This window comes from Solanum lycopersicum, chromosome 5, assembly GCF_036512215.1.
Source record: "Solanum lycopersicum chromosome 5, SLM_r2.1".
NCBI classification, from domain to species: Eukaryota; Viridiplantae; Streptophyta; class Magnoliopsida; order Solanales; family Solanaceae; genus Solanum; species Solanum lycopersicum.
The window spans coordinates 64,016,464-64,038,192 of record NC_090804.1 but is presented as its reverse complement, the minus strand read 5'-3'; the positions used below and the strand labels follow the sequence as shown (position 1 = coordinate 64,038,192).

Here is a 21,729-nt window from a genome sequence, read left to right as displayed (position 1 = left end):
CTATTCAAAAAATGATTGAAATTTTTTAAAAATATTATATTCCTATTTCTCAAATTTATTTAACCGCTTGTTTGTTAAACCCTCATTATAAAGATATAGGTGCATAAAAAATGGTTGATAAAATATATTTTAACTTAGATATTGATAGTGAATTAGATAAAACTCCTAGTTGTCAACAAGTTAAAGATAATATAAAATTTGAAGCTAGAAAATTGTATGAATTATACAATTCTAATATAAATTTATCAAGTGAACAAGAACCTCAAAGTTCTAAGAGTAGACTTAATGAAGATAATATTGATGATTATTTAGATTCTTATCTTGAACTTTCTCACAATAATAGAAATGATTTTGATGCATATGTCAATCAAAATACATAGCCTATTGAAGATGTTCTAGCATGGTGGAGAAATCGCGGCAAAGGATTTCCAAAACTACAACCGATGGCTCGAGATATATTAGCTATTCAAGCGTTGTCAGTAGCTTTGGAAGGCTGTTTTATTGAAGCAAGGTTTCAAATTGAAGATCATTGGCATTCACTAGCAGCAGATAGCTTGGAGATTCGGTATTATTTAGAGATTGGATTAATGCCGAGAGAAGAAATTTGGGTCGTGAAACACTACCGACCAAATTTCAAAATGACGTTGATGAAATCATGCAAGATTATAGTGACGACGAGATTGAATCAATAAAAGATTTATCTATTCAACCAATCCCCGATCATGTTACTATAAAAATGTTAAATGATTTAAGAAATAATCTATATCGTAGCACCGACTATTAGTAAAAGTATGATAATTCGAGATTTAATTCAAATAGAACCCTTCCTAGAAGGTGTTCTGTAGATTAAATCTTTTAATACTTTACTAATATTTTTGTAGATGAAATTGTAATATCAAATAAATATTAATAGAAGTATAGGCTAATCACCTTCATTTTTTTTATTATTGGTGTATTAAATTTAATTTTTAATATTGTGAATTTTAAATTTTTACAACTTTTAAAGTTTGAAAATTAAATTTATACTTTTAAAGTTTGAAATTTAAATTTTAAATTTTATAACTTTTAAAGTTTAAAATTTAAATTTTATAACTTTTAAACTTTGAATTTTAAATTTTATAACTTTTAAACTTTGAATTTTAAATTTTATAAATTTTAAAGGTATATATTATTAATTTTATGTTTATAATTATTATAATATAAATTATATTCAATTAAAAAAAACTAATTTTTTAAGTTTTAATTAATTTTAATTATTTTTTTTTAAAAAAACCCGTCCTGTCACGGAAACCGGTCCGGTATATTACCGGTTCCCTGGTGGACTGGGACAGCTCCAACCAGAAACTACCGGACCTACCAGTTTCGGAACAATTTCGGCTGAACGATCCCGATTCCATGCCAGTTTCAACAATTACCGGTCTGGTCCGCCTGATACTGGTTTCGTCGCCACCCTTACTCGCCGTAGCTGCAAACCACAATAACAATTTTCTTTATATTAAAACTTGAACAAAAAACATTTGATAGAAATACATGATTATATGTTTCAACAATCAATTAAAATAAATCAATTTTCTGTAAATAAAATTTACTTATAATTTAAAAATTATCGATGTATTAAGCGTCAAAAAATAATCATTTCGACAATCTATTAAAATAAATTGATTTTTTGTAAATAAAATTTGCTTATAATTTAAAGATTATCGATGTATTAAGCGTCAAAAAGAAAAAAACAAAGGTGGAGAAAGAAAACAAAAGATCTAACAATAACAAAATCAGAAAAAGGAGAGAGAACCCCATAGAAGTTCTCTGTGTCTTCTTCTATCACTTTCCGCTTTTGAAACCCTAATTATCTTCCTCAACCCGACTCACCGTTTCTCAGTTTCAATTTCTCTCCAATTTTCCTTAACTTTCTGTAATCTCCTGAATGCAGATATAGATATATAGTAGCAAGGTTTGATAAATACTTGATAGAAATGTATAGAGATCGAGGAGGTGGCGGAGGAGGAGGTGGTGGTTCATCGAAGTCGGAGATGATCGGTGGACCGTTGGATCGGAAAAGAATCAACGATGCGTTGGATAAGCACTTAGAGAAGTTGTCACCTTCTACATCTAGGTCTTTGAAGGATAAAGCTGTTCCCTCTACGTCAACCGGTGGTGGTGGTGGTGCTGGAAAATCGCATTTTGATCATCGTAATACCAACAAAAACAAGTGCTCCGATGGTTAGGATTTTCTTTTTTCGCCATTAAATATTTTCCATTTTTTGAAAGCATTGGATTTTGTTTTTATCGGGTTAAAACTGTAGTATTTTGTGATTAGCTATTGATATCATTTCTGCAGCTGCTGGTAGAATAGAGGATCCAGCTGTTTTGGTTTAACATGTTTTAATAGAGATGTGATTTTGGGAGTAATTGCTGGAGATGAGCATAATAGGATTTAGTTGTGATTAGCTACTTCCTTGTTTCTTCAATTTGTTTGTCTTGCATTCCTTTTTAAGTCCGTTTCAGAAACTTGTCTGTTAACATTTTTGTCTAATCTTTAATTTCAAATGACACGTTTAAGACGACAAGATTAAACTATATTTTGAGTTCTTTCTATGTATTTTTAGTTTAAGACTATAAGATTAACAAAAAGTTGTCTTTAGTTTCTTAAACTCTATGCCAAGTTAAAGCGAGACAGGCAAATGAAAACAGGGGAGTATGTAGTTTCTTCTTCTTCTTATGTTTTTTTATATAATGGTTTTCAACTGCTGTTGGTCATGCTTTGAAGCAGGAAAGATATATCATTTGCTTTTATTGCGGCTTTGGCTGTAAAGTATTTTTGGAGCTTAATCCACTTGCCTTTGCAGTGATATGAAATTATTAGAATTTATGAGAGCTTAATCCATCTTTGGTGTGTTTTAGTTGTTCTTATAGTAAAATTGCTTTCGTTTCCGGTTTCCCCTATTTTTTAATGATGCAATTCTTTGGAAGTAATTGCAATGTTCCTTTTATCCAAAAAGTATCATGAAATGAATTTCAGATAAAGCTTTATCAAGTGCTAAAGGGTGAACATGGATGAATGAGTATGGCCCGAATCTGCTTATTTTGTTGCTTGTTCTTTGTGGATGTTTCCAAATTGAATTTCTGATATTCTCAGATTCTCAACATGAAGAAATGCAGATTATCCTTGTGGAATCATATGTAATTTGCTTGGTTGTACATTGTCAATACTTGTTAGTGGCTTACAAAGTTGAGTTCTTTTTTCTAAAATAGTTTGTGTTGTGATGTGCAATCATAAGTTCAGGCCAGACTTTTGTGGTCATTTTATGCTAGTACTTGTCAATATATATTGCTGTAGTATCAGTCAATTGTACTCTGGGATAGAAGTTATGAAGTTAAAATTGATATTTTTATATGGTATATTGCCCTTGCTAATTAACACTATCTGTATTATTTATCCTGTTTCAAGTCAGGCTTAATGTTTTGATTGTTAAAAACCTTTAGCCTTTCAAGTAGAATAACTTGATCTTTTACTTATAGTTGGTTCTTGTGTTGGGTTGTGGAAAGCATGTCACAACTTTTTTTTTCTCAATAAAATACGTAATTTAGTCTTCTCGAGGTGCTACTTTTTCGTGGGGTATAGTGTGACATACTATGCCAACCCATAATGCACTACCATTGAATTTCAAAATCTACAAGAGTATAATCTCATTTTTATCTACTTTGTAGAGGAATCTGAAACGGACAGTGAAGAGTCTGATGTTAGTGGTTCTGATGGGGATGATACTTCATGGATTTCTTGGTTTTGTAACCTGCGTGGTAACGAGTTCTTCTGTGAAGTTGATGATGATTACATTCAGGATGATTTTAACCTATGTGGATTGAGCAGTCAAGTTCCCTACTACGACTATGCACTTGACCTCATCCTTGATGTTGAATCCTCCCATGGTACATATTTTTTCTCTTATTTAGATTACTTCATATTTTGTTATGAAATTCCAGAGAATTAATTTTGGACTTATCTTTACATTATATTGAAGGATAATTTTCTCGTCTTTGAAACTATTGGGTTTATTTTTATTTTTTTTGGTTTCTTATGGACTATATCCACAAATTAGTACCTAGTGAATGGAAGATGCGGAAAACTAGTTAGTTTTACTTGATATGTTCTAGCTTCTAGGTTGATTAGGATGACAAGTTCTTATCAGTGTTGTGAAAGGCGCTCGCCATAGCGCCTTTGGCGAATGGCGAGGTTGTGTCACCATTATCCACTGAGGTGAGGCGACCCAATGACGACGTAAATGGCGTCACCGTTTTGATTTTTTTAAAAAAGTTTTAACTTAATAATATTAGTTTTTTTTTTCTATTTTCAAACTTTCATCAGACTTTCGTGTATTCCTCTTCTTCTCTTCCTCAGTCGCTGCTCGCTTCTTCGTCTCTTTCCCTCAAGTTGCTGCTCCATTCGTCTCTTTCTCTTTCACTCTTCGCTGTCCTTGCCTTCACTACTCTTTTTTTCCTCTGTTTTCTTCACTCTTTGTTTTGTCCCGGATTATTGTAAAATGCTTTCTGCTTTCACTGTGTTGTGACTGCTGTCCATTATTTTTTTGAAAAAAAATTAATTCTTCTATTATAATTATTATAGTATTTGTAATATATGTAATTGCTATTGAAATTTTGAATTTTATATGTGCAATTAAATGTTTTTAATTTTTGGTATTAATTGGCGCCTCGATTCAAAAAGGCGAGCGCCTCGCCGCGTGGTGAGGCAGGCCCTTGTCGCCTCTCGCTGTCCAAAACACTGGTTCTTATATAGGCTGGGAGAAATTATTGAAAGTTAATTTTGGGTCAAGTTCATGCTCTCAAAAATAATAAAATTGAATAAAATGAGTAACTTCCTATCACGATCCAAACCCTCCCTTAGCTATGATTGACTATCCGAGTCTAGGCAAATCAAAACATTTATTACCCAAAATCTAATTATGCGGAAGCATTACTAATAAAAGCTAACAATCGACAAAGTCATAAATGAGAGATTTAATACAACATGGAAGCCAAATTAAAAGCACATAATTAAATTTTCTTGAACTAATGTTACATTGTCATGACTCATGAGCAAACTGAAGAGAAAGGTACAATTTTCTCAACTAGTACATAGTTCGAAAATAGAGAAGTCAACAACATAATGACATGAAAGCATGTCATGACCACTGTGGTAGAAGGCAAACGATACACTACTGAAAAACTGGATCACAACTGGAACTCACTCGCGTACCATGTTGGTAATGTGATCCGAACTTGTACCAAAAAGTGTAGGAAGTGTAGCTTGCGTGTGAAAATCAATGTATACCCAATAAGTCTCATTGACTGCTCCCACAGAGTATGAGAAATATTACTTAAAAAGACACCTTTACCTTTAGTTTATGCAATTTAGGTGGGACATATAAGGGAATGAGCAATTAACAAGAATATAGGCATGAATAGCCAATTAACAACATTTAAGCATTTATCGCAATTCAAACCAACAGAATAGAAATGTTCGATACATATAACGGAATCAAACAAAGTTAAATAGTCAAAGAAGGCGGTAAAGGTAAAATCTTTATCACATAATTTACTTCTCAACTCAGTTGGCTAACTCTTTCATGGTTAGCGTGTACACCCCTAGGGAAGTACCAAGTCGTTGATTCATAAGCGACAGATTCATATCCACACACATATGATCATATCAATGATTTTTTTTGTGAAACTAAATGATCATATCAAACGATCTTACATACCCAAATAGTCCTTCATGTTACTTTCACAATCCAAACTCAATAGTCCCCACATCACATGGTCCCTAATTTGTCACAAGTAAGTTGTACAACTGTATCAATTTCATATTAGGAGCTGAAAAGGAAATCAGTGTACACTACATAGATAAAGCATGAATTTCAACAGATATGAAGATAGAAGTTAGAACATGCTTTTCTAGTGTTTTTTTGCATAACCGAGAAATTCGTTTGTGACCCACCCTTTTGACCAATCACAACCTTCTAAACTCGGTGGATAATGGGCTTGGCCCTCTACCATTGGCTTCACTTTGCATGGTGTGGGGCTTGAACTTGCAACCTAAGTCACAGATCCTCCACCTTTTGCCGCTCGAGCTAGGCCTTGGGAGCGCTTTACTAGTATTTAACTAGCCCAACTTCAACATGACATATATATATATATATATATAATGCTCAACTCATCAAAATGTGGGTATGGGTACGAAAGCAAAAGCCTAGCATTTCAAGTATCCCCTTTTACAACTGATAGTTGTATATATACGTGTCATGCCATGCATAAATTATCGCTACACATTACAAGTCATGAATGACACATAAATTGGGAATTATTACCCTATTGACAAAAATGGCTCGACTTAACTCGATTAAAGCAAGCTTTCAGCCTTTTATGACCTCCTTTCCACACCCAAACATGTCCAAATGGCTCAACTCTAGCCAAAAGAATGTTCAACAACGTCAAACAAAGATAAGAATCTATTCCCATAATTTAGTACATGGTCTAAATTAAAGTTAATAAAATTTGAACTCAACCCTCAGGGTCAAAATCCAAAATTTATTTGAAAATTAGTTGCCCGGAAGTTCCCGAGTTCAAATCTGTAATTAGATTCCCAATTCGACATACCTTCAAATCCTAAAATGCACATTCTAGAATCTAGGACAACATCCCTCCATTGGACACTTCAAAATCAATGATTGAAGCTTTGAATCTCATGGTCCTGACATATAATAACTAAGAGCCTGTTTGGATTGGCTTTTGGTTTATAAGTCATAAGTTAGGATTTCTAACTTATGGCTTTTGGCTTATTTTTGTTATTTTGGCTTTAAAATAAGTGCTTATAAGTACTTTTTAACTTTATCCAAACACTTCAAACTGCTTAAAAGCTATTTTGGCTTTTTTTTTTGACTTGCTTGGTAACAAAAAGCTATTTTGGCTTAAAAACACCTAAAATAAGTCTATCCAAACAGGCACTAATACTAGTCTAAGAAACTTATCCAAACTCAGTTGATGATTTCCTCTCCAAAAATTGCACCAACCGAGTGCAGAGCACCCCTAAAATGTCTTGAAATGAAATAAAAAACTTTAGCTTTTATACCTGTTACACTGCCCTATGCGATTGCGATGACAAAAATTCCCCTGCTGTGATCGTGTTGTGAAGCAAACAATACCAGAAAAAATCTGCAGTCTATTTGTGGGTTGTCCCTTTGTGTCCCAACCCAAACCCCTCAAGCAAGTCCCAAATGGTTTTTTGACTTGTATAAAGTCTTAGATCCTAAAACAGGGTGCTAAAACTTAGAATTTAGAGTCTGGTTGTTGTACTTTTTCAGTCACTCTTCCAGGTTCAGTCAACTGGTGTAAGCTGTACCATCATAATGTGTAGAAATGCCCATAGGTGAGCAATTGTATTTTTTAAGTCATTTTAAGTCTTTATGTTCATATGATTTTTAAGTCATTTGAAGTAAAGTTCTTATCTAGTTCTCCCTCTGCTCCAATTTATGTCACACTCTTTTCTTTTTGTAACATTTAAATTGTATACTTCACACTTTTTTTTTGACAAGGGAAACCCGCAGCTGCTACCCTTTTGGTGCGCACAGGGTAAAACCGCCGCTCCTATGCAATAGCTCGCAAACCACATAAGAGAGTAACCCGCACTAGGCAAGCCCGGTGCGACGAGCTCGATCTAAAAGGCAAACCCGGTGCTTTCGCTGGCAAGGGGTTTCATACTTGAAACCTCCAATATGGAAGTCCCAATTCCAAACGATTGGGCCACCCTGAAGGATAATTGAATACTTCACACTTAATGAGATGATTTTAAATATTTATGGCTTATTTTAAACTGCAGTTTCAAAGTCTTCCTTTCATTGTTAAACTTGGTGGCTAGTCAAACACATTCACATAAATTGGGACAGAGGGAGTAGTAAGGTTTTGGAGGAATGTCCAGTGTTATCAAAAACAAATAGTGCAAAAAAGTTGTAAGATCCATAGGAGTTTTAGTGCAAATAAAGTGTGGGCTTTAGTGAAAAAAGACGCAAAGGGAGAAAAATACAAATATATATATGTCAAGTCAAAGACTAACGATTAGAGTATGAATGTCAAATTTATGAACAAAGAAATTGAAATTCTTTTTACGAAAAACTGAATTATCAATGGTTTGGTGTCACCTCTTCAGAAGAGGCTCATTGGCAAGGAAAAGTATGCTTTAGAGCTTTGATGACGATACTGAAGCGCACATTAAGCGACGAGAATAGCTCAACACGTTTTGAGCCTCGCTTTAGGGATTAAGCGCGCCTGTGATTACACTGAGAGCATCTCCTTTGTCTCTCATTGTCCATGTTTGATGAGACCTTCTTGCCACAATGCAGCAAATTTAAGCCAGTAAACCTTGATATATTGAAATTGTGGTGCCCCTATGGCTAATCGTGTATTGTATTCTATCTCACATCTCATTGGAAAGTAAAAAAGGAAACCAACTGTCCTTGCTAAAAATCAAAAGATGGGATGGAAAGGGGAGAAATTCCTGTTTACCTCTGCTAACTGCTGATAAAACTTAAAAGGAGCTGCTTCTTTTCAATCAAGAGTTCAGTTTTCTTCTGGAATTATGGCATGTGTTGCAATAAACATTGGTATATTCTTTTGTCTGCTGTTTTTAACTCCCTTCTCTTTCATGTATTCGCTTGTTTGATGGTGTCAAAAGATGGAGACCCAGTATCATTAGCGTAAATCTGATTACACCAAAAACATAGCAGTAAGATGAAGTTCATCTTGATCTTCTGCATATATCTCTAAGCTCTCAAAACATCTGGAATTTCTCTGCTTCCAGATTGTCAACTGGGAGAATTCTGCATCTACTCCTATTTTAAGCATGTGAACATGTTACCTCCCAGCTGCTAGAGCTTCTTTTATCTTGCCTGGCATTGTCCATGCTAAGCCTTTAAGGTTTAGGTGATTCTCCACAAATGAGCTGTGTATGGACAATGCAGAAATAGATGGTTGACTGTCTCATCTGTTCCGTTACACAGAAAGCATTTTGAGCAGTGTCATACCTCTGCTCATCAAGCTGTACGCTGTTAAAGTGGTCTCCTTTGCTAGTAACCATACAAAAATTGATACTTTGTGGGGAACTCTTATCCGCCAAATCTGCTTCCATGGCCAGATATTTCAGGTTTTAGGGTTCTTTTGCTGTGAGTTTTAAATAATCTTGTATTTTTTCCTAATTATTTGATGTCAAAAATTCTATTTTCCTTAGCAGTTCCATCTCTTGGTGTAAAACATTACGAGTTATCCTTTTATTTTTCTTTGCATTGGTGGGTGAGGTTGGGGGTTAATCTGTTAACATGGTTCTTAACTAATTCTGATGTTTTGGAAAAATGATATATGTGACGTTTCTGAATAATTTCTGTTGCATGATCTAACAAGCTATCAATTTGTTGCAAGTCTTGAATCTACTTTTATGTTCAAGTTGAAAATGTCTTTGTTACCAGTACATCCTTGGACTTTGGGGCAGGCCAAGCTTAACGATTCATTCATTTTTTGTTTTATGTTTCAAGTTAGAAACACATCCTCCTTTATAATCTAAAGTAAAACTTCCCCGTCTGTGTCTTTATGAGACCAAGAATACTGTCCTAGATCAAAATGCTGCATCATCTTTCATATCAAGACAATTGCAGTTTGTCAAATTTTTCCTGCTTTGAATAGGTGATATGTTCACAGAAGAGCAGAATGAATTGGTTGAATCGGCGGCAGAGATGTTGTATGGTTTGATTCATGTTCGGTACATTTTGACTAGCAAGGGAATAGCCGCTATGGTAATTGCTTGTCCACATTCTCTTGTATAGTTTCATATTTTCCTCCTTTTGATGTGTTGTTTTACTATGTTTCATTTAACCCTGTCCATGAGACGGTGGTGGTGCCTAATATCTGGGACAAACCTTTCAGTTGGAGAAGTACAAAAACTACGACTTTGGAAGATGCCCACGAGTTTACTGCAGTGGACAGCCTTGTCTTCCCGTTGGTCAATCAGATATTCCGCGTGCAAGTACTGTAAAAATATACTGTCCGAAGTGTGAGGACATCTATTACCCTCGATCGAAGTACCAAGGCAGTATCCTTTTCTGCTACTAATTTTTTATATGTTCTCTCTCTCTCTCTCTACATGCGCGCGCTCACACACACACACACTTGCAAATCTCATATCGATTTTGAGATTAGGTCTCTACTCATAAATTTCATATTACTCTTTGTTGCCTGCTTGAGTAGCCTATTTTTTGTTCTTGGTTATGATTTCTTTAACTGCTCAAGATATTGATGGAGCTTACTTTGGGACGACATTTCCTCATCTCTTCTTGATGACTTATGGACACCTCAAACCGCAAAAACCAACGCAAAACTTTGTCCCCAGGGTGTTTGGCTTCAAGATCCACAAGACTTGACAGTAAAGCCCGTTATGATGTTGTAAACAGATCAAATTTTCTGCCAGTAATGATTATTGCTAGGTAGCTTTGATGTACAATTGGTTATGGTAGAGACAGGTGAAGCAGATGAGTTGGTGATAATTATGAAACATTCTTCTTCATTGATGAAAGGCAACTTGGGCCAATCTGTCAGGTGAAATTTATTCCCAGAATATTGCCATGACAGCATTTGTAAAGCTTGTTTCATCACACCAGTTTGAGAATTGATTTATATTTCCTTCTCGACGACCAGTTTTCGTGGCCACTCTAATGGTCTTTTCATCTCTCTTCAGTATTTACTCCTACCATCAGGATCATAGACTAGGGTATATAACCCTTCCTTTTTTAGGACAATTTCCAGTTGTAATGATGTGTGATGGTATATTAAATGGTTATATCAAAGCTAAATATGTTATTTCCTTAAAACTAGTGATAATGGTAATGTGAAGTGCGAAGAACTTGCACAAGGGTATATGAATGATTGATATTAAACTAAATAAGTGAGTGTTTACCAAACAAGAAATTATTCATCATTTGCTTGTAAATATGTTTAAATGGTCTAATTACTAGAGTAGGCATTCAGTTTGCAATACCTCTATTTTCTAAAAATAAGTAGTTTGGTGCACCGTCATGCAAGCTAGCAAAGCCAGCGCAGAAGCAGCCCCCCGATTGAATACGAAGTTTAACATCCTGAACGAACTGCTTTCCTTAAGCTAGCGCACCGGCACCGCTCCGTGGGCCCCCCTTCTTAGAATTAGAACCCATTGAGGGGGGCCTCGGCCCGGGAAGGGGAGAGAAGGAAAGGGGCTAAGATCCTCGTTGACAACATGAATTCGTACGCAAGATACCGAATTGGATCCCTTTCATAGATGGGAATTGATGAATTAAGGAAGCAGTAGCACTCCCTCCCGATGTTTTGCCAGAAGCGAAGCTCGTTTTCCGACAGAAAGAGAAAACTGCAGCTAAGCTCTGGGAGTTCGGAGAAAAGCTAGACTACAAGAATCTATATATTGTATGCATGAATTCCAAATTCATATAAATCGACTATTCGATGGTTGCGCTTATTATCAAAGAAAATCTTTGGATGTGTTCAACAAAATTGTTTCTAGTCTAGTTTCATGATTTGCTTAACACAAGAGTCAAAATCGATTACTCGAGTAGTTTTAGCTTATGCTTATTGATGAATAAAACTTACCGTAATAGCTTTTATACATTCCAAAAATTTGTATATCTTGATCAATATGCAGAATTGAGGTAAGTTCCATATATCGAATAGCAATTGTTCGAAATTAGTTTTAAACTTTTTTTCTCTTTTGTTCATTCACACTTTTTTTATTTTCTCTTATTTTTACACTAAAGAATGAGAGAGAAAATGAAATGAGAATAAAGAAACTCAACAATAATTAAAGAAGTTAAAAAATAATTTATATGTGAAAAGGATCAAATATATTATTTTTTAAAATATTAAAAATAAAAAAAATTAATTTTATCACTTTTATAACGGTATGAGTATATACAACCATTTTATAAGGTAAGGAGTATATGTGATCCAATTTTATAGCGGTAGAGGTATATTCTTGAATTGCTTTATTTACTAGGCGTTTTTCAACTCGAAATGACAAAGTTCAAAAGTATATCATGCCAATTTCCCTTATAAAAATAATAACCAAAAGTTAAAAGTAAAAAATCTGGCCATATGTAAGTTTTAGTATTTAGCTTATTTTTACACTTTCTGGTCTAAAAGTAATTTATTTTTAAGCATTTGTTATCTTTTCCAAACATCAAAAAAAAAAAAACACTTAAAACAAGCCATTGTAAACGATTTTTTAATAGTGTATAAGAAGTGAATTCTGCCCAACCTTGGGTTGTTATTTCTATTACTTCATATGTTAATAATTTATTATAAATTGTTCTTTTTATGTCCGTATTAAGACCTTTCAATATATAGAGTATTAATATCTTATAATTAACATCATCATCCAGTAAGTAAGAGTTCATTTTAACCATTTTCATTTTCACTAAAATTTTATTCCTTCCAACCTCTTAATAAATTATAGTTATTTATTATGTAATAATAATGGTTTAATAATCATCTCGTCTGATCACTACTCCAATACGAGCATCAAACATCAATATGAATATCCATTTTATTGATCTATTCAGCACAATAACTTACTTATTTGTTAATTACTTAATTTACAAAAAGAAAAGAAAAAGAAAGATATAAAAACAGAAAACTGGAAAATGGTTAGGTGCGCGCCATTTGTAACGGCTTTTTAGCCCCAATTTGTTTTACTCTGTAAACTTCATCTTCTTCTTCATCAAGAAAAAAAAATGGCTGCACATCCCTTGTTTCCCCGCTTCACACCCGAATTCACCTACGATCCTCGACCCGGCTATGTCTTCATCGAACGAAACGCCAGAACTAAGTACGTTCTCCTGGAAATAATCGGAATTAATTACCTCCAACTGCTGCATACAAACGACCACAACACTTCCGATCTCATTTACAAAGCTTGTTACTACACATCCGATTGGGTCGACAACGACAATTTCCTTCCTTCCGGTTATGCCACTATCAAGTTCATCCGAGGCGGACCAGAAGTCCTTAGGAGCAAGCTGGCGGAGGAACAACCAATTCCTGATCCAAACATTATTAACGTCGAAAAATGGGCTATTCAGAAATACCACGGAGGATACTGTGTTGCATTGCCTTATATGTCAGAAGGATCGCTCCGTTACATTCTGTCAACTCGATTTCACAACGGATTACCAGAGGATTGTATTGCTATTGCTCTTAAACAAGCGCTTCGGGGTTTGTTTGTTCTTCATAATTTGGGTCTGATTCATAAGTGTTTCAGTGCTGGGAATATCTATGTTAATTTCAAATCGAATGTAGAAATCAAATTGGGATTTGCAGCAACGATTTACGATTCAGAGTTGGAATCTCCTCTTTTTGTTAGTCACGGAACAGAACTTGGCGTTGATTCAACTGTTACCGATCTACAAGATGATCCTCCTGGACATCCGGTAATTAACAATTTGTTTAGTTAAATTAAGGTGTTGAAATCAATTGTGTTATTAGTCGATAATTTTACTTGTGTTTATGAATTTTCAACAGAATCTAGAACTAGGCGAGTTGTACAGATGGGCTGCTGCGCCGGAGGTGTTCTATTCACCATGTGATGATGCCCACACTGTTCATTCCGATATCTGGTTAGTCGGTGTAGCAGCATTGGAATTAGCATATGGAAATTTAAGAATAAGCGATCACGAAGAATTTGAGGCAATGATCAAGAAGATAAAGAGGTCGAGGAGATTGCCGGATAAGTTGGAAGATGTGCTTGAGGAGATTAATGTAGAAGAAGGGAAAGGGAAAGGGAAAATGAAGAAAGTTTTGGTATATCTTAACGACAAACTGAAGTGTGTGAAAGGTAAAAGAAAGTTTTCGAAAGAGTTTGAGGAGTTGGTGTTGGATTGTCTTTCTAGCAAAGAATCAAAGAGGCCATCAGTTGGAGATCTATTGCAGAGACCATTTTTTCGGAATGCTAAGAACTTGCAATGGTTTCAACGCCGCGTGTTGTATGCAAAGAATCCAATGGCTTATTGCTGATATCTGATGATGAACGATTACATAGAAATCGTGTTGTAGTGTAGTAGTTCATGTTTTTAGACACTTAATTGTTGAAAAGGGAATTACATTTCTTCTGTTGGTTCTCCATTATAATTATATCAGAATTGTAGTATCAATTTAGTGTGTAAAGTTGCTTATTAGTAGTTGAATATTGTGCAATCAATAAATAAAGAATTAGAGTATGAGTAAAGGAGCTCTGTATATGAAGCTTCTATGCTTCAATGTTATCGTAAACTTCAAGCAACGAATAGTTCATCAGGGCAACATTCTTCTCCGAATACCCTTTTCCCTAATAAATCGAAACTTTCTTCTGGTGTGAGCAATCAAATATAAAGAGTACGTACCAAGTTAACAACACTCCATGGGTAGTGATTTCTTTCCATCAAAAGCGGAATAAGAAGCATGCAAAGTTAACAACACTCCATGGTTAGCGACTCAAGAGCTAGTGGATATAAGGGACTTATACCCTGCCCCTAAAATAGATTTGGAAAACCGGTGGCAGATCAAGAAAAAGATATTATTGTAGGAATGATTGTGGTTGCACTTTTTCAAGACGTTTGAGTACATTCTCCGATACTGGACTTTGGACATGGCAAAGTTTGAGAACGGGTGCAACCCCGCATGGTCGTAATGAATTGAATCTTCTGATTGTAAATCATCAACTTTCGAACTACAAATTCTGAATAATATTTTTCAAATTTGCAAAGTTTGTTTCATTGGTTTTGTATAACTTAAAACAGATGGACACGTGTCAACTGGAGAGGAGACTCCTCCAACTATAAATACACCAGAAGTTGAGAAATCAGTTACCATTTTTTCTCTGTTTCCCGCTGAAATTCTCCAATTCTTGATCATCAAATGGCTAACGAAGAAGCGCCCGTTTGGAAGAAGAAGATATTCACTGAAGAAGAAGAAGCCTGCAGAGTTAACAACACATCACCGGTAAAGACTCGAGAACTAGTAGAGATAGGATCTCCCCTGAAATTCGATTGTAACAACCCATGGAAGATCAAGAAAGAGATTACCAGTCATGTTCTCGAGGAAGGAAATCTGGTGATTTCACATTCGGAGACGTTTGACTACATTCTTCCATATTGGAGCTTGGAGCATGCCAAACAATTGGTGAACGGGGAAATGAAGCGTGTTGCTATGGGGGATGTAATCAATGGGACTAAGCGTAATGAAGATGCAGGTTTTATTTTTCGGAAGCTGCCTAATCATGATGACTATTCTCTATCCGTCAAGGAATTGTTCAACATTCACCGATTGGGTGTTGGTGATAAAATTGGGCTATATTGGGATCCTAGATTTCAAATGTTTATGTTCACAATACTTTCTAAGGTTTGTAAGAAGAAGACATTTTTTCTTGGAGACCTAATAGAGACAGATCCTGTCCAGACAATCCATTCAAATAACTTGAAGCACATGACGAAAAAGATTACCAGTCAAGATATTGCTTCTGGAGAGCTGCAGATTTCATCTTTCGATATGTTTGACTACATTCTTCCATACTGGAACTTGGAGCAGGCAAGAAGTTTGGTGAATGGGACGCCGGTGATTGTTGGCTTGTGGGACTTAACAGAGACGAAATATGGCAGGACTAATAGGTATAAAGGTGTAAGTTTTACTTTTAGGAAGCTGGATGATCTTACATACTCTCTATCATTCATGGCATTGATCAATGATCGCGGATTAGGTGTTGGTGATGAAATTTGGCTATGTTGGAATCCTATTGTTTCAAAGTTTATATTCAAATTAATTTCAAAGGTTTGTCGGAAGAAGATATTCGCTAACATACCAGGGGTAATGACTCGAGAGCCAACAGTGACGACAGACCTTCCCACAATATTTGATTCGAGTAACATAACGTACATCGGGAAACACATCACCCATCAAAATATCACTCAAGGTACACTGGAGATTTCATTGTCCCAGACGTCTGAGTACATTCTTCCATACTGGAAGTTGGACAAGGTCAAAAGTTTGGTGAATGGGAACATGGAGCGTGTTGGAGTGTGGGATGTAACAGAGGAAATGTATGGCAGGACTAATAGGTATGAAGATGTAAGTTTTACTTTTAGGCAGACGAATGATCTTAAATACTCTCTATCATTCATGGTACTGATCAATGATCGCGGATTAGGTGTTGGTGATGAAATTTGGCTATGTTGGAATCCTATTATTTTGAAGTTTATATTCAAAGTAATTTCAAAGGTTTGTCGGAAGAAGATATTCTCTAACACAGCTCAAGAGCTAAAAGAGACGACAGACCCTCCCATTCAATTTTATATGAGTAGCATATGCAGAAGGTACTTGAGGAAACACATCACCCATCAAAATATCACTCAAGGTATACTGGAGATTTCATCTTCCGAGACGTCTGAGTACATTCTTCCATACTGGAAGTTGGACGAGGCCAAAAGTTTGGTGAATGGGAACGTGGAGCGTGTTGGGGTGTGGGATATAACTGATGAAAAGTATGGCAGGAATAATATGTATGAAGATGGAAGTATTGCTTTTAGGAAGCTGGATGATCTTAAATACTCTCTATCGTGCATGACATTGATCAATGATCGCGGATTGGTTGTTGGTGATGAAATAGGGCTATGTTGGAATCCTATTATTTCAAAGTTTGAATTCAAATTAATAAGTAGGGCTGTCTTGATTGATTAGGGGCTTGTACAAATTCAAGTTTTATGTTCAAATTGTGTAAATGATTGAAGAATTGAAACATGAATATATGATGGATGATTCTTTTCTCAAATTTAATCTGTTTTTTGTACTTGTGTTTGGAATTTTGTCTACTTGTGTTTATTTGCAAGAAAATATACGAGTTTCAATTCATCTGTTATACAAGTTTGAATGTTTTGATGAAAGATGTGATAGTTCAAACTGTTTTATTTCTTTAGTTAGAGATGGTTGTATTATCGTGTCTTACAACAATCACATTCTTTTGATAGAACCTCTTATGTTTTTTTCTTCTTACTGATATCATCGTCTTCATACCTCAATTCTGCTGATCTGAACTAGCAAGTGTATGCGCTAGCATTAGTCATTGTACTTCATCAAAGAGACGGTGTCCATTTTGCCTGGTAGTGAGTGCACTGATCTGTTCTCATAGAACCTCTTGTGTTTTTTCTTTTACTTGAATGTGCTGATATCATCGTCTTCGTAACCTCAATTAAGCTAACTAAACACTTGATTAATATTAACTAACTAACTGCTAACAGAAGGGAACTGCTGTGCAAGTATATATATATAAAGTCTTTATTTCCATTTTTTTCTGCATAATCAAAGTTGCTGGCTGCTCAACTGTTTCTGAAAAATCCTAGCTAATAGCTATAAAATCAAAACTAAAATGATGACATACATTACCATAGAATGCTCTTCATGCTAGTTCGGCCAACATATTCTCGAGGGGAACGCTCAGTTTGCTCTGCAGTTTTTTGAAGCATAAGTTAAAACTAATAACTACAGTAGTCTTTTTTTTTTTTTTGAAGCATAAGTTAAACCTAGCCTCTGGCAAAAATTAAAAAAGTGGAAATTAGGACATAAAAAAAGGGAAGGCAACCGACTTATAACCTTCCAGTCAAGCAAAATACACGATCCAACTAATTAAAAAATTACATTCGTCATATCTTCTTCTTATACAAGGTAGTTGCCATCTGTCCAATTGAAAGAGTCCCTTCGCTTCTTTGGGGAGCTGTTGATAAGAGAAGTAGAAGGTACCATTTCCACTCGATGGAGCCAATTTGTCTAGGAAGTCAGCCACTTGGTTGGCTTGTCTATAACAATGTGAGATGCTCACTTCTGCCCCTTCCATAGCGTTGACAGTTGGTTTGATAATGCGTTGACAGTTCGTTTGATAAGTCACAAGTTGAGAAGGCAACACAAATAGCTGCTTTAGTGTTCCATAGGATTTGCATTTCCATTTTAGATATCAAATATTTGGTCTGATCTCCGTATCTACAAGATGTCCAGTTTTTCCAGATTTCCCATGCTATACACATGGGAGTGATTTGTTGTACCATTTTATGCACACTGTTGGCAGTGTTCATATTCCACCAAACATTGAAGCGTGTTGGAGTATGGGATGTAACAGAGGAAAAATATGGCAGGACTAATAGGTATGAAGATGTAAGTTTTACTTTTAGGAAGCTGTGTAGTGATGACTACTCTCTATCGTGCATGGCATTGATCAATTGTCGCGGATTAGGTGCTGGTGATCAAATTTACTATGTTGGAATCCTGTTGTTTCAAAGTTTATATTCAAATTAATTTCAGAGGTTTGTCAGAAGAAGATATTCTCTAACACAGCTCAAGAGCTAAAAGAGACGACATACCCTCCCATTCAATTTTATATGAATAGCATATGCAGAAGGTACTTGAGGAAACACATTATAACCCATCAAAATATCGCTCAAGGAACACTGGAGACTTCATCTTTCGAGACATCTGAGTGCATTCTTCCATACTGGAAGTTAGACGAGGCCAAAAGTTTGGTGAATGGGAACGTGAAGCGTGTTGGGGTGTGGGATGTAACTGATGAAAAGTACGGCAGGGATAATATGTATGAAGACGTAAGTTTTACTTCTAGGAAGCTGTGTAGTGATGGACTACTCTTTATCGTGCATGGCATTGATCAATAATCGTGGATTAATTTAGCTATGGTGGAATCCTATTGTTTCAAAGTTTTTGTTCATATTAATGAGTAGGGCTGTATTGATTGATTAGGGGCTTGTAGAAAGTTTTTACTTTTACTTGAATTTGCTGATATCATCGTCTTCGTACCTCAATTCTGCTGATCTCAACTTGCAAGTGTATGCAGAATAACGTCATAGAGACGGTGTCCACTAATCTGTTTACATAGACTCAGCTAATTTTACAGCCACAACTAACTAACCACTTGATTAATATCAACTAACTAACTGCTAACATAAGGGAACTGCTGTGCAAGTACCTGCATTTGACCGCTGCAAGTATAAACTCATCTCCTGGAAGTCGAATTTCTTATTTGCACGATTTAACATCGTGATGACATTCTCTTCTTGATAACAAGTAAAAGATCAACGTATTAACATGTCGAAATCTTCTCCATCAAAAATGACATACTGTTTTTTGAGGCAATTATAGCAATATACTGTTAATTAGGTCTTTTAAGTCTAGCTCACACCCCAAAAGCTAGCTCAAAGGGAGGAGGATTATCCAAGAGTCGACCCATCTCAGTAACCACCGATGTAGAACTTTTGTAATTCTTTAACACCCCACCTCACGCTCAGTGCTTAGCATTTAGTGCGTGGACAATATTTTATTTTGGAGGTCCCAACATCGGGCGAGATAGGCCCTGCTATGATATCATTTGAAATTAGTCTTAGACTTAACACACACCATGATTAGCAACTCGAGAACCAGTGTAGATAAGGGTTTTTTCTTAAAGACAATCTAATTTATGGTAAAATAAAAGTTGGAACACAATTTTTTTAAAATTTAATTCAGGATTTTTGGTCAAATGCCAATTAAGACCGCGAGATTTAAAATTTTTCTATATCTTCTTAAATTCCATACTAAGTCAAAATACAAACAAATTGGAAAAAATAGAATAATTTTAAAAATTTCACACCAAAAATAAGGAGTATTTTTTTCTGTTTCCCTCTCAAAGTAGGAAAATAATTTAAAACCTAGAGTTTACTCTTATAAAATCAAGCTTAATTTCCTGCCTCTCTCTATCTCTCTGTGCGTAATACTTTTTTGGTGAATTGTATTGTTTCTTCAATGTCTGATCAAAAGATATTCCTTAGCCTTAAGAAGACCTTCTTTTACAATTTTTTTCCATCAAAAGAAGAAGAAGAAGCTTGCAAACGTAACAACACTCCATATGTAGTGACTCGAGAACTAATTGAGATTAGGGATATGTACCCTCCTCCCAAAATCGATCTACAAAACCCATGGCAGATCAAGATAAAGATTACCAGTTATGAGGTTGAGGCAGGAGCCCTCATGATTCCATATATCGAGACGTTTGAGTACATTATTCGGTACTGGACATTGGACCTCGCCAAAATTTTGGTGAACGGGTGCGGGGTGTATGTTCAAGTGTGGGATGTAACGGAGGATAATGCTCCTAACAAGTATGAAGGTGAGCGTGTTTACTTATGGAAGCTGTGCAATGATGAGTATGCTCTTTCGTGCATTGAATTGTTCAACAATAACAGATTGGGGGTCGGTGATGAAATTGGGCTGTTTTGGGATCCGAGATGTTCAAATTTTATGTTCAAATTACTTTCTCGTAGAATTTAGGACCAAAAACAACATACCGTAGTCTTTTCTGTTAGTATTAATTTGATTATGAAAGGCCTTACAGCAAGCCCATTCGTTTGATAGAACCTCTTTGTATTTGATTATCTGAATTTCTTTGTATTTGAATTTTAGTAATTGTTATTGTTACCAGGAAAACGATACAGTTAAATTTGTATGACGTGTTATCAATTTAGCGTGTGAAGTTGCTTATTAATAGCAAACGATACATCAGATTGACTCACAAAAGCAACGTTGATCTCAAAATTATGAAACCTGTACTAAGATTGTCTCCCTTAGTCGCTGTTGCTGAATACTGCCTTGTTGTTGCTGCTGATTACCCCATAGTAGCTTACTCAAGTGGAAAGTTTTTCTATCAATAGGCCGGTTCATATCGGGATTATCACCATCCATTTGAGGATGTAATTGAGTAGTTTATCTTGGGGAGGATGTTCTTGAAATTCCACATGGATTTTAAAATCGACAAATCTCGATGATCATCAATATCGCTATGTGTTTTAGATGTTCAAAATCAATAAATTCACGCATCATAGGTTGTTTTCCTTTTTCAGCAGCATCTCCTCCTGATTCTTAATTTCCACACTCATTTTGTTTAGAATTTCTATGATTGACGCTATTTCCCTTTTGTCTCTCTTCTTTTTCTTTCGTCGCCATTTTCATCATCGTGGCGTTTTCTTTTTCGTCCTAATCGATTCCCTCCAGCTTCTTCTTCATCCAATCCCTCTGTTTTCCCTCCCTCCTTTTTATCAGATTTTGGATTGCCATTCTGTCAATTAAGCTCTTTTTGGCCTTCTTCTTCTTCGGTACGTATTCGCTTACGTCCAATTGCAGGAACATCTTCTTCTTTTTTTGGCAGAGAACATCAAAACAGAGAGAAAAATTGAGCAGATTATGCAGTTTTTCTCGAATATGAAGTGACTGAAGAAGAAGATGGTGGTTAACAAATAATAACAGTTATTATATAATAAAACTAATTACTGGAAAAAAACAAACAGTTATTACTTCCACCGATAAGATTCAAAAATAGTATTTTACTTTTACGTTTTTTCGATCATACCATTACAATCCATGAAAATACATTCGACTATATTTCTCTAATTTTAGGAACTCGAGGTGAGTTTTGAACCTCAGCGGCTAAGCCAACGTCTAATTTTAATCTCGTTTAACGCTTTAGTGACTCTGAATATAATGACATTAACTCAATTGTCACTAAATAATTTTATGACAATAATTATTGCCGCGGAAAAAGAACTTATTGTTATTAAATATTGGGAAATGCACAAGTACTTTCTAGGTTATAAT

The 21,729-nt window shown here is 35.4% G+C and overlaps 2 protein-coding genes across 3 annotated transcripts; both read left to right on the top strand.

Moving 5' to 3' along the window:
* Positions 1 to 1,644: 1,644 nt before the first annotated feature.
* LOC101245655 (putative casein kinase II subunit beta-4) lies at positions 1,645 to 10,904 on the top strand. Of its 2 annotated transcripts, none has more exons than XM_004240018.5 (5): positions 1,645 to 2,220; positions 3,709 to 3,927; positions 9,724 to 9,833; positions 9,964 to 10,129; positions 10,327 to 10,904. In XM_004240018.5, exons 1-5 carry the CDS (start codon positions 1,974 to 1,976, stop codon positions 10,455 to 10,457), a joined length of 873 nt encoding a protein of 290 aa, XP_004240066.1. In that variant the 5' UTR covers positions 1,645 to 1,973; the 3' UTR covers positions 10,458 to 10,904. The 2 variants fall into 2 exon arrangements, with proteins under 2 accessions (XP_004240066.1, XP_004240067.1); XM_004240019.5 differs by having other exon boundaries at positions 1,715 to 2,220; positions 9,739 to 9,833.
* Positions 10,905 to 12,496: 1,592 nt separating this feature from the next.
* Positions 12,497 to 14,271, top strand: LOC104647683 (serine/threonine-protein kinase BLUS1-like). The gene is made up of 2 exons (XM_010323315.4): positions 12,497 to 13,508; positions 13,600 to 14,271. The coding sequence occupies exons 1-2, from the start codon at positions 12,813 to 12,815 to the stop codon at positions 14,089 to 14,091; spliced, it is 1,188 nt and encodes a 395-aa protein (XP_010321617.1). The 5' UTR covers positions 12,497 to 12,812; the 3' UTR covers positions 14,092 to 14,271.
* The last annotated feature ends 7,458 nt before the right edge of the window (positions 14,272 to 21,729 follow it).

Coding starts and splice junctions, on each gene's coding strand:
- LOC101245655 (XM_004240018.5), top strand. CDS start 1,974: ATGTATAGAGATCGAGGAGGTGGCGGAGGAGGAGGTGGTGGTTCATCG. Junction 3,928..9,723: donor TGATGTTGAATCCTCCCATG/GTACATATTTTT, acceptor TGCTTTGAATAG/GTGATATGTTCACAGAAGAG. Junction 9,834..9,963: donor GCAAGGGAATAGCCGCTATG/GTAATTGCTTGT, acceptor CAAACCTTTCAG/TTGGAGAAGTACAAAAACTA.
- LOC104647683 (XM_010323315.4), top strand. CDS start 12,813: ATGGCTGCACATCCCTTGTTTCCCCGCTTCACACCCGAATTCACCTAC. Junction 13,509..13,599: donor ATGATCCTCCTGGACATCCG/GTAATTAACAAT, acceptor AATTTTCAACAG/AATCTAGAACTAGGCGAGTT.